Source organism: Hemiscyllium ocellatum, chromosome 10, assembly GCF_020745735.1.
Source record: "Hemiscyllium ocellatum isolate sHemOce1 chromosome 10, sHemOce1.pat.X.cur, whole genome shotgun sequence".
Classification (NCBI taxonomy): domain Eukaryota; kingdom Metazoa; phylum Chordata; class Chondrichthyes; order Orectolobiformes; family Hemiscylliidae; genus Hemiscyllium; species Hemiscyllium ocellatum.
The window spans coordinates 70827118-70843201 of record NC_083410.1 but is presented as its reverse complement, the minus strand read 5'-3'; the positions used below and the strand labels follow the sequence as shown (position 1 = coordinate 70843201).

The 16084-nt window shown below is 45.9% G+C and overlaps 1 protein-coding gene across 3 annotated transcripts in view; it reads right to left on the bottom strand.

Moving 5' to 3' along the window:
* snx9b (sorting nexin 9b) overlaps positions 1-14493 on the bottom strand; it is a 145761-nt gene extending 131268 nt beyond the window's left edge. For 2 of the 3 annotated variants that reach the window (XM_060831592.1, XM_060831594.1), the window contains exons 1-2: positions 14391-14493; positions 13939-14034 (exon numbers count right to left, since the gene is read on the bottom strand). In XM_060831592.1, the coding sequence (XP_060687575.1) occupies positions 13939-13950 (12 nt within the window). In that variant the 5' untranslated portion in view covers positions 13951-14034; positions 14391-14493. Of the gene's footprint in view, positions 1-13938; positions 14248-14390 lie in introns of those variants that run through there. The other variant, XM_060831593.1, reaches the window with a different exon arrangement.
* Between the last annotated feature and the right edge of the window lie 1591 nt (positions 14494-16084).

Sequence of the window (16084 nt, the reverse complement as noted above, 5' to 3'; positions counted from 1 at the left end):
CTGGGAAAATGCATGGGCTATTTATCCTATCCATGCCCCTCATGATTTTATAAACCGCTATAAGGTCACCTCTCAGTCTCTGAAGCTCCAGGGAAAACAGCCCCAACCTATTCAACCTCTCCCTATAGCTCAAATCCTCCAACCTTGGCAACATTCTTGTAAGTCTTTTCTGAACCCGTTCAAGTTTCACAACATCTTTCCTATAGAAAGGAGACAAGAATCGCATTCAATATTCCAACAGTGGCGTAACCAATGTCCTGTACAGCCACAACATGACCCCTGTATGCAATGCTCTGAACAATAAAAAGAAAGCATACCAAATGCCTTCTTCCCTATCGTATCTACCTGTGAGTCTATTTTCAAGGAGCTATGAACCTACACCCAAAGGTCTTTTTGTTCAGCAACACTCCCTAGGAACTTACTATTAAGTTCTGCTAAGATTTGCTTTCCCCTCTCTCATTTATCTAAATTAAAATCCATCTGCCACTCCTCAGCCCATTGGCCCATCTGATCAAGATCCCATGGTAATCTGAGATAACCTTCTTCGCTGTCCACTACACCTCCAATTTTGGGGTCATCTGCAAACTTACTAACTATACCTCTTATGCTCACATCCAAATTATTTCTATAAATGAAGAAAAGTAGTGGACCCAGCACTGATCCTTGGGGCACTCCACTGATCACAAGCCTCCAGTCTGAAAAGCAACCCTCCACCACCACTTGTCTTCTGCCTTAGAGTCAGTCTGTATCCAAATGGCTAGTTCTCCCTGTATTCCATGAGATCTAACCTTGCTAACGTGTCTCCCATGGGGAACCTTGTTGAACGTCTTACTGAAGTCCATACCAATCACATCTACCGTCCTGCCCTCATCAATCCTCTTTGTTACATCTTCAAAAATCTCAATCAAGTTTGGGAGACATGATTTCCCACGCGGAGAAAGTGAGGTCAGCAGATGCTGGAGATCAGAGCTGAAAATGTGTTGCTGAAAAAGTGCAACAGGTCAGGCAGCATCCAGGGAACAGGAGATTCAACGTTTCGGGCATAAGCCCTTCTTCTGGAATGAGGAAAGTGTGTCCAGCAGGCTAAGATAAAAGGTAGGGAGGAGGGACTTGGGGGAGGGGCGATGGAGATATGATAGGTGGAAGGAAGTCAAGGTGAGGGTGATAGGCTGGAGTGGGGTGGGGGCGGAGAGGTCAGGAAGAAGATTGCAGGCTAGGAAGGCGGTGCTGAGTTCGAGGGATTTGACTGAGACAAGGTGGGGGGGGGGGGGGGGGGGGAAATGAGGAAATTGGAGAAATCTGAGTTCATCCCTTGTGGTTGGAGGGTTCCCAGGCGGAAGATGAGGCGCGCTTCCTCCAACCGTCGTGTTGTTATGGTCTAGCGATGGAGGAGTCCAAGGACCTGCATGTCCTTGGTGGAGTGGGAGGGGGAGTTGAAGTGTTGAGCCACGGGGTGGTTGGGTTGGTTGGTCCGGGTGTCCCAGAGGTGTTCTCTGAAGCATTCCGCAAGTAGGCGGCCTGTCTCCCCAATATAGAGGAGGCCACATCGGGTGCAGCGGATACAATAGATGATGTGTGTGGGGGTGCAGGTGAATTTGTGGCGGATATGGAAGGATCCCTTGGGGCCTTGGAGAGAAGTAAGGGAGGAGGTGTGGGCGCAAGTTTTGCATTTCTTGCGGTTGCAGGGGAAGGTGCCGGGAGTGGAGGTTGGGTTGGTGGGGGGTGTGGACCTGACGAGGGAGTCACGGATGGAGTGGTCTTTTCGGAATGCTGATACGGGAGGGGAGGGAAATATATCCCTGGTGGTGGGGTCCGTTTGGAGGTGGCGGAAATGACGGCGGATGATACGCTGTATATGGAGGTTGGTGGGGTGGTAGATGAGAACCAGTGGGTTCTGTCCTGGTGGCGGTTGGAGGGGTGGGCTCAAGGGCGGAGCAGCGAGAAGTGGAGGAGATGCGGTGGAGGGCATCGTCGATCACGTCTGGGGGGAATCTGCGGTCCTTGAAGAAGGAGGTCATCTGGGCTATACGGTATTGGAACTGGTCCTACTGGGAGCAGATGCGGCGGAGACGAAGGAATTGGGAATATGGGATGGCGTTTTTACAGGGGGCAGGGTGGGAGGAGGTGTAGTCTAGGTAGTTGTGGGAGTCAGTCGGTTTATAGTAGATGTCCGTGTTGATTTGGTCACCCGAGATAGAAATGGAAAGGTCTAGGAAGGGGAGGGAGGAGTCTGAGAACGGTCCAGGTGAATTTGAGGTCAGGGTGGAAGGTGTTGGTAAAGTGGATGAACTGTTCAACCTCCTCATGGGAGTACGAGGCAGCACCGATACAGTCATCGATGTAGCGGAGGAAAAGGTGGGGGGTGGTGCCAGTGTAGTTGCAGAAGATGGACAATGGTTTCCCACACACAAAGCCATGTTGACTATCCCGAATCAGACCTTATGTTTCCAAAGGCATGTACATCCAGTCCCTCAGGATTCCCTCCAACAACTTGCCCACCACCGATGTCAGGCTCACCGGTCACCCTGTCTCGTCCTTACCACCTTTCTTAAGTAAAGGTACCAGGTTAGCCAACCTCCAGTCTTCCAGCACCTCACCTAAGCTATTTGTATCATTGAATGCCTAAGTAAGAGGGCCAGCAATCACTTCCCTAGCTTCCCATAGAGTTCTAGAGTTCACCTGATCAGGCCTGGAGATTTATCCACCTTTGTGTGTGTCAAGACATCCAGCACTTCCTCCTCTGTAATATGGACATTTTTCAAGATGTCATCATCTATTTCCCTACATTCAATATCTGCATAGTATTCTCCACAGTAAATACTGATGCAAAATACTTGTTTAGTATCTCCTCCATCTCCTACAGCTTCACATATAGGCTGCTTTGCGACACCTCTCTCCCCTTCCTGGAGCTCTCCATTTCCATTAATGACAACTGACTTGACACTGACATTTTTTACAAACCCACCAACTCCCACAGCTACCTGGATTACACCTCTTCCCACTCTACCTCTTGCAAAAATGCCATCCCATATTCCCAATTCCTCCGCCTCCACTGTATCTGCTCCCAGGAGGACCAGTTCCACCACAGAACATAGATGACCTCCTTCTTTAGAGACTGCAATTTCCCTTCCCACGTGGTTACAGATGCCCTCCAACGCATCTCGTCCACATCCCGCACCTTCGCCCTCAGACCACACCCCTCCAACCGTAACAAGGACAGAATGCCCCTGGTGCTCACCCTACCAATCTTCGCATAAACCAAATCATCCACTGACATTCCCGCCACCTCCAAAAAGACTCCACCACCAAGGATATATTTCCCACCCAACCCCTTTCTGCCTTCCGCAATGGCTATTCCCTCTGTGACGATCTGGTCAGGTCCACGCCCCCCCTTACAACCCACCCTCCCATCCTGGTACCTTCCCCTGCCACCGCAGGAATTGCAAAACCTACACCCACACGTCCTCCCTCACCTCCATCCAAGGTCCTTAAGGAGCCTTCCACATCCAAAGTTTTGCCTGCACATTCACCAATATCATTTATTGTATCTGTTGCTCCCGATGCGGTCTCCTCTACATTGGGGAGACTGGACGCCTCCTAGCAGAGCGCTTTTGGGAACATCTCTGGGACACCGCACCAATCAACCACACCGCCCTGTGGCCCAACATTTCAACTCCCCCCTCCCACTCTGCCAAGGGCATGGAGGTCCTGGGCCTCCTGCACCGCCACTCCCTCATCACCAGACACCTGGAGGAAGAACGCCTCATCTTCCGCCTCGGAACACTTCAACCCCAGGGCATCAATGTGGACTTCAACAGTTTCCTCGTTTCCCCTTCCCCCACCTCACCCTAGTTCCAAACTTCCAGCTCAGCACTGTCCCCATAACTTGTCCTACCTGCCTATCTTCTTTTCCACCTATCCACTCCACCCTCCTCCCTGACCTAACACCTTCACCCCCTCCCCCACTCACCTATTGTACTCAGCTACTTTCTCCCCACCCCACCCTCCTCTAGCTTATCTCTCCACCCTTCAGGCTCTCTGCCTTTATTCCTGATGAAGGGCTTTTGCCCAAAACGTCGATTTTACTGCTCCTCGGATGCTATCTGAACTGCTGTGCTCTTCCAGCACCACTAATCCAGAATCTGGTTTCCAGCATTGTTTTTACCTCAGTCTTGAGGGGCCCTATTCTCTCCCTAGTTACCCTTTTGTCCTTAATGTATTTGTAAAACCCCTTTGGATTCTCCTTAATTATATTTGCCAAAGCATCTCATGTCCCCTTTTTGCCCTTCTGATTTCCCTCTTAAGTATATTCCTACTGCCTTTATACTCCAAGGATTCATTCGATCTCTCCTGTCTATTTCTGACATATGCTTCCTTATTTTTCTTAACCAAACTCTCAATTTCTATAGTCATCCAACATTCCCTACACCTGCCAGCTTTTCCTTTCACCCTAACAGGAATATACTGTCTCTGAACTCTCGTTATCTCATTTCTCAAGACTTCCCATTTTCCAGCCGTCCCTTTACCTGCAAACATCTGCCCCCAATCAGCTTTTGAAAGCTCTTGCCTAATAGGGTCAAAATTAGCCTTTCTGCAATTTAGAACTTCAACTTTTAGATCTCATCTATCCTTTTCCATCACTATACAATTATGGTCGCTGGCCCCAAAGTGCTCCCCCACTGACACCTGCCCTGCCTTATTTCCCAAGAGGGGGTCAAGTTTTGTACTTTTTCTAGTAGGTACATCCCCATACTGAATCAGAAAATTGTCTTGTACACACTTAAAACCCTTAACACAGTGGCAGTCCCAGTCTATGGTTCGAAAGGCAAAATCCCCTACCATAACTACCCTATTATTCTTACAGATAACAGATCTCCTTACAAATTTGTTTCTCAATTTACTGCTGACTATTAGGAGGTCTATAAGACAATCCCATTAAGGTAATCATCCCTTTCTTATTTCTCAGTTTCACCAAAATATCCTTGCCTGGATATATTTCCAGGAATATCCTCCCTCAGTACAGTAGTAATGCTATCCCTTGCCTCCCCTTCTGTCCTTCCTGTAGCATTTGTATCCTGGAACATTCAGTTTCCAGCCCTGTACATCCTGAGCCATGTTTCTGTAATTGCTTTGATATCCCAGTCCCATATTCCTAACCAAGCCCCGAGTTCTCTGCCTTCCCTGTTAGGCCTCTTGCATTGAAATAACTGTGGTTGAATTTATCAGTCCTACCTGGTTCTCTGCTTTGTCCCTGCCTGCCCTGACTGTTTGACTTGCTTCTTTTCTCAACTGTACCAGTCTCAGATTGATCTCTTTCCTCACTATCTCCCTGGATCCCAACCCCCTCCCCCCGCCTTACTAGTTTAAATCCTCCAGAGCAGCTCTAGCAAAGTTCCCTGCCAGTATATTAATCCCCTTCCAATTAAAGTGCAATCCATCCTTCTTGTACAGTCACTTCTACCCCAGAAGAGATTCCAATGATCCAAAAATGTGAATCCTTCTCCCATACAGCAGCTCCTCAGCCACGAATTCATCTGCTCTATCCTCCTATTCCTACTCTCATTAGTTCATAACACCAGGAGTAATCCAGATATTACTGACCTCGAGGACATCCTTTTTAAATTTCTGCCTAACTTTCTATATTTTCCCTTCAGTATCTCATCCTTTTGCCTTCCTTTGTCGTTGGTATCAATGTGTACAATAACCTCCTGCTGGGCCCTCACCCCTTTGAGGACATTCTCCACCCTATCAGACACATCCTTGATCCTGGCACCAGGGACAATGCACCATGCTGATTTTTTCACTGGTAGCCACAGAAACGTCTGTCTGTGCCTCGGACTAGAGGATCCCTAGTTGTGTATTTAAATGGATGTTTGTTTAAATATAGCCGAAATAAGGAATCACACATGTTAGAGAGAAAAGGAAGAACTTCTTCTTTCAAAGGGTAATGGAGCTGTGGAAGGATTTACCATAGAGGGCTGTTGAGGCTGGGTAATTATGTATATTCAATGTCGACATCAAAATTTTGGAGTCAAACAGTGTGGTGCTTGGAAAAGCGCAGCAGGTCAAGCGGCATCGAAGGAGGAGAGTCGACATTTCGGGTATAAGCCCTTCATCTGGAACATTCCTGATGAAGGACTTATGCCCGAAACGTCAACTCTCTAGCTCCTTGGATGCTACCTGACCTGCTGTTTTTCCAGCACCACACTTTTTGACCCTGACCTCCAGTCCTCACTTTCTCCATCATCAAAATTTTAATCAGTAAGGGAATCAAAAATTATAGGGAAAAGACAAGAAAGTAGAGAAGATTATTAGGTCAGCCATGATCAAATTGAATGGCAAAGTAGACTTGAAGGGCTGAATTGCCAACTTCTACTCCTATATCGCATATATCTCATGGTCTTGTGTTTATTCTCTGTATAGCACATTTCCCATTGCTGCACAGGTTTACAGGGGCATTGATAGCACACAATTTACGTAGAAAGCTACTCTGCGCTTCAGCAACCATTAAATAACTCTACAGCCTGAGTGCATTTGAAATGCATCCAATATCTTTTAAATCCCTGGATTAGATATATAAAAGCTTGGTGCATGACTCTTCACTCACTCACAGCTTACCAACCCCTTTTCTGCAACAAACAACCTCATGAAGCTAACACTGATCACAGAACAGCCAATCAATTTGCTCCAGTTATTCTTCCTAAGATGCAAACTTAGATGTATCTTGTTTTTTCCAAAACCAATGGGACATGGACAGTGGATGTACTGTGGACAGCGAAGAAGGTTATCTTAGAGTACAGTGGGATCTTGTAGTAGATGTCTGTGGTGAGTTGGTCACCTGAGAGTAATGGAGAGGTCCAGGAAAATGACTGTAACGGCAACGCCTCGTACTCCCACAAGGAGGTTGAACAGTTCATCAACTTTACCAACCTTTCCACCCCGATCTCAAATTCACCTGGACCATCTCAGACATCTCCCTCCCCTCCCTGGATCTTTCCATCACTGTCTCCGGCGGCCGACTAACCACAAACATTTACTACAAGCTCACCCACTCCCACAACTACCTGGACTACACCTCCTCCCACGCTACCTCCTGTAAAAACACCATCCCTTATTCTCAATTCCTCCACCTCACCTTTTCCAGATGATCAATTCCACCTCAAATTCCTAGATGGCCTCCTTCTTCCATGATTGCAACTTCCCTTCCCATGTGGTTGACAATGCCCTCCTGTGCATCTCCTCCACTTCACACCACTGCCCATGAACTCCAGCCCTCCCAATGCAACAAGGACAGAATCCCTCTGGTTCTCACTTTCCACCCCACCAACCTCCATATACATCGAATCATCCTCCACCACTTCCACCACCTCTAAATGGACCACATCGAAGATAGATTTCCCTCCTTAACCCTACCAGCTTTCCAGAGAGACCATTCCCTCCACAATTCCCTCGTAAGGTCCACACCTCCCTCCAGCTAACACCCCATTCCTGGCACCTTTCCCTGCCACTGCAGGAAGTACAACACCTGTGGCCACGCCACGCCACTCCCCTCCCCTCCCCTCACCTCACCTCATCTCCATCCAAGGTCCCAAGGGATCCTTCCACATCCATTAGAAATTCACCTGTACCTCTACCAGTGTCATCTACCGCATCCATTGCACCTGGTGTGGTCTCCTGTACATTGGGGAGACAGGACATCTTTGGGCAGATCTTTTCAGAGAACATCTCGGGGACACCTGCACCCATCGACCCCACTGCCTCGCAGTTGGATACTTCAACTCCCCCTCCATCAAGGACATGCAGGTCCTAGGCCTCCTCCACCACTAAACCTTTACCACCCGACGCCTGGAGGAAGAACGCCTCATATTCCACCTTGGGACCCTGCAACCACATGGGATAAATGTGGATTTCAACAGCTTCCTCATTTCCTCTCCCCCCACATTATCCTAGCCCCAAGCCCCCCTCTGACCTATCACCTTCTCCCTCACCTTCATCAATCTATCGCTTTCTCAGCTACCGATCCCATCCCCCTACCATTTATCTCTCAGCGTCAAACCTCTAGCCTCATTCCTGTTCCTTGGATGCTGCCTGACCTGCTGTGCTTTCCTAGCAACACACTCTCGACTCTGATCTCCAGCATCTGCAGTTATTTTCTCATACCAAAATTTGGTGGTACAGTGGACAGTGAAGGAGGTTATCTAAGATTACAAAGAGATGATGATAAATTGGGTCAATGGACCGACGAGTGGCAGATGGAATTTAATTTTGATAAATGTAAGGTATTGCATTTTGTTAAAAACAAAGGCAGAACTTCTACAATTAATGCCGGTTAATGTTGTTGAACAGTGGTTCAGGTACTTAATTCCTGGAAATTTGCATCAGAGGTAGACAGTGTGGTTAAGAAGGCATTTTGCACACTTGCCTTCATTGCTCAGACCTTTGAATGTAGCAGTTGGGACATCATGTTGAGGTTGTACAGTACATTGGTGAGGCCTCTTCTGGAGGACATGTCCAGTTCTGCTTACCATGCCATAGGAAGGATATTATTAAATTGTATAAGGTTCAGAAAGACTTACTAGGATGTTGCCAGGAACAGAGGATGAGTTATAAAAATAGGCCATGCAAGCTGGGTCTTCTTTCACTGGAGCATTGAGGAGTGACCTCAGGTTTATATCATGAGGGACATGAGGTGAATAGATATGGTCTTTTCCCTAAGGTGGGGGGAGTTCAAAACTAGGGCATATTTTAAGGAGATAGGAGAAAGTTTAAAAAGGACCTGAGGGGCAACTTTTTTGTTTAAAAAAACACATAGGCTGGTTTGTGTGTGGAATGAGCTGCCAGAGGAAATGGTGGATGTAGGTACAGTTACAATATTTAAGATACATTTGGACAATTACACGAATGGGAAAGATTTCCCAACGCAGGCATGTGGAACTAGCTCGCATAGACTAGTTGGATCAAAGGGTCCGTTTAATTTAGATAAGTGAAGTGTTGCAATTTGGTAAGGAAAAACAGAGCAGGACTTATACACTTAAAGATAGGGCCCTGCGGAATGTTGCCAAAGCGACTTTGGGTTGTAGGTTCATAATTCCTTGAAAGTTGAGTAGCAGACAGATGGGATAGTGAAGGAGGCATTTGAGATGTCTGCCTTCATTGGTCAGTGCATTGAGTATAGGTGTTGGGAGGTCATGTTGCTGCTGCATAGGACATTGGAATACTACCTTCAATTCTGGTCTCCTTGCAATAGGAATGATGTTATGAAACTTGAAAGGGTTCAGAAAAGATGTACTAGGATGTTGCCAGGGTTGGAGGGTTTGCGTTTTAAGGAGAGGCTGAATAGACTGGGGCTATTTTCCTTGGAGCATCAGAGACTGAGAAGTGACCTTACAGTTCTTAAGAACACAAAGGGCTGGTATAGAGTGAATAGCCAAGGTCTTTTTCCAAGGTAGGAGAGCCCAAAACGAGAGGGCATAGGTTCAGGTGAGAGGGGAAAGATGTAAAAGCAACCGAAAGAGCAACTTCTTCACAGTGGTGTGTGTATGGAATGAGGTGCCAGAGGGGGTGGTGAAAGCTGATACCCATCCAATTGGATTTGATTAGGAAGGGTTGAAAGGGATGTGGGCCAAGTGCTAGCAGATAGAACGAGATAAATTTAAAATATCTGGTGACTTGGGCAAGTTGGCCTAAAAGGGTCTATTTCCATGCTGTACAATTGAATCCTTACTACAATCTGGAATCCCCATCTGCTTCAAGAAGACCGCCATCATCCTGGTGCCAAACAAAACTCATACAGCGTGCCACAATTGTTTCTGTGCAGTTGCTCTGGCCTCCATAATGAAGCAGCATTAAGAGATTAGTCATGGCTCACATCAACTCCCAGCCTGCCTTGATTCCATGCAATTCACCTACTGTCACAACATATCCACAGCAGAAGCCATCTCCCAGGCCCTATACCATCCCTGCAATATCTGGATAAGGATAACTATGTCTGACTTCTACTTATTGACACGGTGGCACAGTGGTTAGCACTGCTGCCTCACAGCGCCCGAGACCCGGGTTCAATTCCCGACTCAGGCGACTAACTGTGTGGAGTTTGCACGTTCTCCCCGTGTCTGCGTGGGTTTCCTCCGGGTGCTCCGGTTTCCTCCCACAGTCCAAAGATGTGCGGGTCAGGTGAATTGGCCATGCTAAATTGCCCGTAGTGTTAGGTAAGGGGTAAATGTAGGGGTATGGGTGGGTTTCGCTTTGACGGGTCGGTGTGGACTTGTTGGGCCGAAGGGCCTGTTTCCACACTGAGTCTAATCTAAAAAAAATTAAAGATAACAATCTCTCCCTCAACAAAAAGAAAAAGTTGGTCATTAACTTCAAGAAACAAAGTAGAGGGTAGGTCCCTCTCCACATCACTGGTGTTGAGGTGGAGTGGTTGAGAGCATAAAGTTCCTAGGGGGTGATGATTATCAATCAGTCCTGGCCACCCATATGATGCTACAGTGAAGAAAGCACAACAATGCCTCTACTTCCTCAGGAGCCTAAGGAAATTCGGCGTACATAAAGATTCTTATCAATTTTTACAGACGCACAACAGAAAGCATTCTATCAGGACCATAAGAATCTAGTAAGAGTTGTGGATACACCCCATCTCACAAGCCAACCTTCCACCCACTGATTCCATCTATACTTCTTATTGCCTCAGGAAGGCAGCCAACATAATCAAAGATGCCTCCCACCCCAGTTATATCTTCCAACTTCACCTGTCAAGCAGAAGATATAAAAGCTTAAACACATACCAACAGATTAAACAGCAGCTTCTTCCCTCCTGTCATTAGACTCCTGAATGGACTATTCAAATTTTTAATTTATTGTTGATCTTGTTCTTTGTACACATTCTCTGCAGCTGTAATAGTGTATTCTTTGCTCCAATCTATGACCTTAATGCACTATTGTATGATCTGCCTGTACTGTACCTAGAACTTTTCACTGTACCTAACTACATGCATGTGACAATATAAATTAAAATCAAATGCCATCAGGCTGAATAACTTCCACTGTCCACGTGTGATTCTACAGCAAAAGACCTGCACATACTCTTAAAGATCAGAGTCTCTATTTATGTCATTAAACAATATTAATCCACAAATGAGGAAAGATATAATATGAAATGAAAACAAAAGACTTAGATAAATGCAAAGAATAGTGAAATCAGACTAACTGGGAAGGATATAAAGAACGTAATTGGATATGAAGTAAATTTTAATATTACAGAAAGTGAACAGGAGAGAGAGAGAGAGAGAGAAAAAAAAGAGGTTGATCAGGTTTGGGAGTTTTGACAAACTGTTGAACTTCAGGCGTAATCTACAATGAGCTCAGCGATTAAAGGATTTGACTGGATTGTGAGTAACCTTATAAACCTTAGTTAGATCCAAGCTATTCAGGGACAGTATCAAGAAAAAAAATTCTTTGCACAAAAGACATGGAAAGCTGGAGCTCAAAATGCCATCAAGGCTCGGTAATTGAAATTCTCAGAATGGAAAAACAAACATATGAAAGAATTTGAAACAAAGGTAGCGATTTCATCTAATAACAGAACAGGCTAGAGATGTTGAATGAACAACTCTTGCACCGGGTGGCACAGTGGTTAGCACTGCTGCCTCACAGCGCCCGGGACCCGGGTTCAATTCCCAACTCAGGCGACTGACTGTGTGGAGTTTGCACGTTCTCCCCGTGTCTGCTTGGGTTTCCTCCGGGTGCTCCGGTTTCCTCCCACAAGGTGAATTGGCCATGCTAAATTGCCCGTAGTGTTAGGTAAGGGGTAAATGTAGGTGTATGGGTGGGTTGCGCTTCGGCGGGTCGGTGTGGACTTGTTGGGCCGAAGGGCCTGTTTCCACACTGTAAGTAATCTAATCTAATCTTTATTCCAAGAATGACAAAACACATCTGAAAGTACTGTACACATTTTTTGACCCCTTATCTAGAGAAAGATATACTAGCATTGGGGCAATCCTGAGAAAGATCACTCAGCTGATACCAGTTGTGTTTTCTGAGGGGAAGTTGAATACTCATTAGAATATAGAAGAATGAGAAGTAACCTTATTGAAACATACAAGATTCTTAGCAGACTTGAAACGGTAGATATGGAAGGGCTGTTTCCACTTGTGGGATAGTCCAGGATCAAACACCATAATTTCAGAATAAGGGTTGCACATTTAAAGACACGTGAAGGAATTTCTTCCCTCAGAGGGTCATGAATCGATGGAACTCTTTACAGCAGAGGTCTGCTGAGGCTGGGTATTTAAGTGTATTCAAGACACAGATTTTTAATCACTAAGGATATTAAGGGGTTCGGGGGAAAAGGGAGTAAAGTGGAACTGATTATTATAAGTTCAGCCATCCCATTGAAAATTGGAAGAAACTCAGTAGACTAAATGACCTTGTTTTGCCCCTAGTCTTATTGTCTTAAGAAGTTCTACACGATACAGTAATCTGCTCAATTCAGTCAGAAATCAGCAATATGTTAGACCTAACCAGAGTTGTCCACATCTCAAGAAGCTGAAAATGTGTTGCTGGAAAAGCGCAGCAGGACAGGCAGCATCCAAGGAGCAGGAGAATCGACATTTCGGGCACGAGCCCTTCTCCTGCTCCTTGGATGCTGCCTGACCCGGTGCGTTTTTCCAGCAACACATTTTCAGCTCTGATCTCCAGCATCTGCAGTCCTCACTTTCTCCACATCTTAAGAAAAAATACTTTCAAAAAAATTAGTGCAATGAATGCAGATTGAAACACAGCATTTTGACAAGTAGTCTCAGTCAATTCATTGCAAAGTATGTTATGGAGGAGCTGGTGGTCATCCAGTTGTATAATAAACTTAAATAGGGATCTTTTATGAGCATAAAAACCCTAAAAAAGGTGAACTTACCTATGGGTTGACAACTGAATCTGTATTAAAGAATATTGTATAGAATAAAATGCATCTATCAAGAGTACAACTTGTTCTGAGACACCACCCAGAACGCTTGCAAATCATTTTTTTAAAATCAAAAATTGTTTGAATATATTACGTGCACGGGATGAAATACTTTTTTTTGCAAGTACCGTGACTGAACGCGTCATATGAACAAACCAGCACAATAGTTTTCTTGGGGATTTCACTACACCTAAAAGCAATCTACCTGCTTTTAACTTTTTTTCCGTGAGGCACCTTTATCGTATCAAAATCCTACATCTCTGCCGCCTGACGGGAATCAGTGTGTTTTAAATGGTCAGAGTTAAAACTGACTGTACTAGATAGTGTTAATAGTCTCCCCCTCCCCCCCAATTATCACATTGGTTATCAGTTCCCAATCCTTTCAAATCGCTTAATACCACGCTCGGCAACAAAACGAATGATTTCACCAATTACTAATTAGTCTTTTTAGGCAAAGCTAGCCTAAATGACGGAGTAAAACATTCTCGTAAAACGGTGGCCGTTCGTTACGATCTTAGCTATTTTTCGCCAGTCCTATTTTTGAAACTTTAGGAGCCTTAGTGTGTTGCAGAATTTCTTTCACTAATGATTCAATGTTATGGTAAAATTCGGTTTGAAAAACTGATCGCCCACGAGAGCGGACATCAGCCACCTTGCCATCTGACTGGAATGTGCACAGCAAAGAGTCGGTCTGGGTCACGGGAACCAGCGGAACTCGGGATCCCAAGTGCCCGGGCCGCTCCACACCCAGACCAAGCCGGAGCTCGAGGTGACGGCACAGAGTAGCGCGAGCGGGTTCGCTCTCTCTCAGCCGCGCGAGTTCCGACTTCGATAACCGTCCTCCCGCCCCGAGCTACGACTTCAGTAACCAGGGCCCGGGCCACAGCTTCGATCAATGCGGGCCCAGGCTCGGGCCCCGCTTCGGTAACCACCCCCGGTTCATTAAACTCCCCAGGAATTAACATATTTCTCATTACCTTTGTAGCCATTCCGCCGCCTTCTTTTCTGCGTGAGTTTCACTTCCTCTGTTTTATTGAAGTTAACCCCGCGGAGTAGATTTTTTTTTCCGGCTCCTGTACCAGACAAGGAATATTTAATACATCACTAATACAAAAATGGCCTTTGACCTCAACAATCTCTGATTTGCACAACTTCAAAACAAGGTTTCCGCAACAGCCGAAATTAGAGATGGGAGGGCGAGGGAGATCCTGCGCGCCTTACTAAAACTAAAATAAATTGTTATATTTTTAATGTTTCTTGCTTAGATACGCCTTATTAGGCTGGGCTCGTAACACAACTTGTCAGCATGACGTTTCGACGCAACTGCTGAAGTGTTTTTAAAAGCAAACGAGCTTGCAAATACTATGGAAAACACTGCTAAGAAAGACGACGTAATAACGCAAGACAAACACATTTCCCCATTAATTACTTAATTCCAGGATGCACAGTCGATCGGAGGGGAGCGGTTGATGGGTTTGGTCATGGTGGCAAGGATAGCTGGGATTAAAGAGTCGGGGTTGACGGAGAGTGGAGATTACTGGGGAATTGGGTGGAAGGAGTTTTCGCGAGGGTGGGACAGGATAGGTGTAAGCAAGGAGAGTTGGGTCAGGGTGCTGCTCGTCAAGAGGATGAGAAATAGAGTCATAGGGAACGTGAATTAGAGAAGTCCTCATTTAGACAATGATGTGTTTTCTCCAAACTCCATGAAGTCCAATTTGAAATGATTCAACACTACACTTTTTAAGAATTAAAACAATAGTATTTATCAATGTTGCCGAAAAATAGTTCACAATGCACACGGAGCAGAAAGAAAAGGGGGAGGGAAAGAAACGTTACATTTGCAAGTTACTTTAAAATTCCAATTATGACTTAATGCCAACATCTATTTAGAGACCAGTAAGTCAATGTTCAGTGAAGTTTTGCAATTGGCTGCCCCAGCAGAATGTCTTTGAGAGATATCAACACTAGAGGCTAAGCCTGTCGCTATTTTGTTATGATTTGAAGATGCTGGTGTTGGACTGGGGTGTACAAAGTTAAAAATCACACAACACCAGGTTTAGATTAGACTTACAGTGTGGAAACAGGCCCTTCGGCCCAACAAGTCCACACCGACCCGCTGAAGCGCAACCCACCCATACCCCTACATTTACCCCTTACCTAACACTACGGGCAATTTAGCTTGGCCAATTCACCTGACCCGCACATCTTTGTAACTGTGGGAGGAAACCGGAGCACCCGGAGGAAACCCACGCAGACACAGGGAGAACCACACAGTCAGTCGCCTGAGTCTGGAATTGAACCTGGGTCTACAGGCGCTGTGAGGCAGCAGTGCTAACCACTGTGCTTATAGTCCAACACGTTTAATTGGAAGCACCAGCATTCGGAGCACTGCTCCTTCATCAGGTGGTTGTGGAGTACAGGATTGTAAGACAGAATTTATATCAAAAGTTTACAGTGTGATCTAACTGAAATTATACATTGCAAAGATACCTTGATTGTTTGTTAAATCTTTTATCTGTTAGAATGACAGATGTGTCTTGGTTTATTTGGAGGCACTCCTTATGCCCGAATTATTGACTCTTTTCCTGCTCAGATGCTGCCTGACTTGCTGTGCTTTTCCAGCACCACACTTTTTGATGTGATTGGTCAGTGGGGAAGGTGAAGCGAATAGATGAGTAGGAAGATGGTTAGAACAGGTCAAGGAGGTGGGGAGGGGAGACTTTGAAGCTGGTGAAGCGGATGCTGAAGCCATTGGACTGTAAGTGTTGTTCCTCCATTTGACCTCACTCTTGACAATGGAGAAGGCTTTAGTTCCCATTCTCTCAGTAACAAGTCTGTCCTTGGTCTCCTCCACTGTCAGTGGGGCCAAACAAAAACTGGACAAACAACATCTTACCTGAGAAACTTACAGCCCAATGACCTAAATATTCGACTTCACCAGCTTCAAAGTCCCTCCTTCCCCAGCCTTATACCATTTCTAGCCCTACCCCTCCCCCTCACCTCCGTAGCCTGTCTGTCTGCCTACTCACCTATCCATTCCACTTATCTGCAGCTACACTGGCACCATTCCCCATCTTTTCCTCCGCTACATTGATGACTGTACTGGTGCCACTTCGTGCTCTC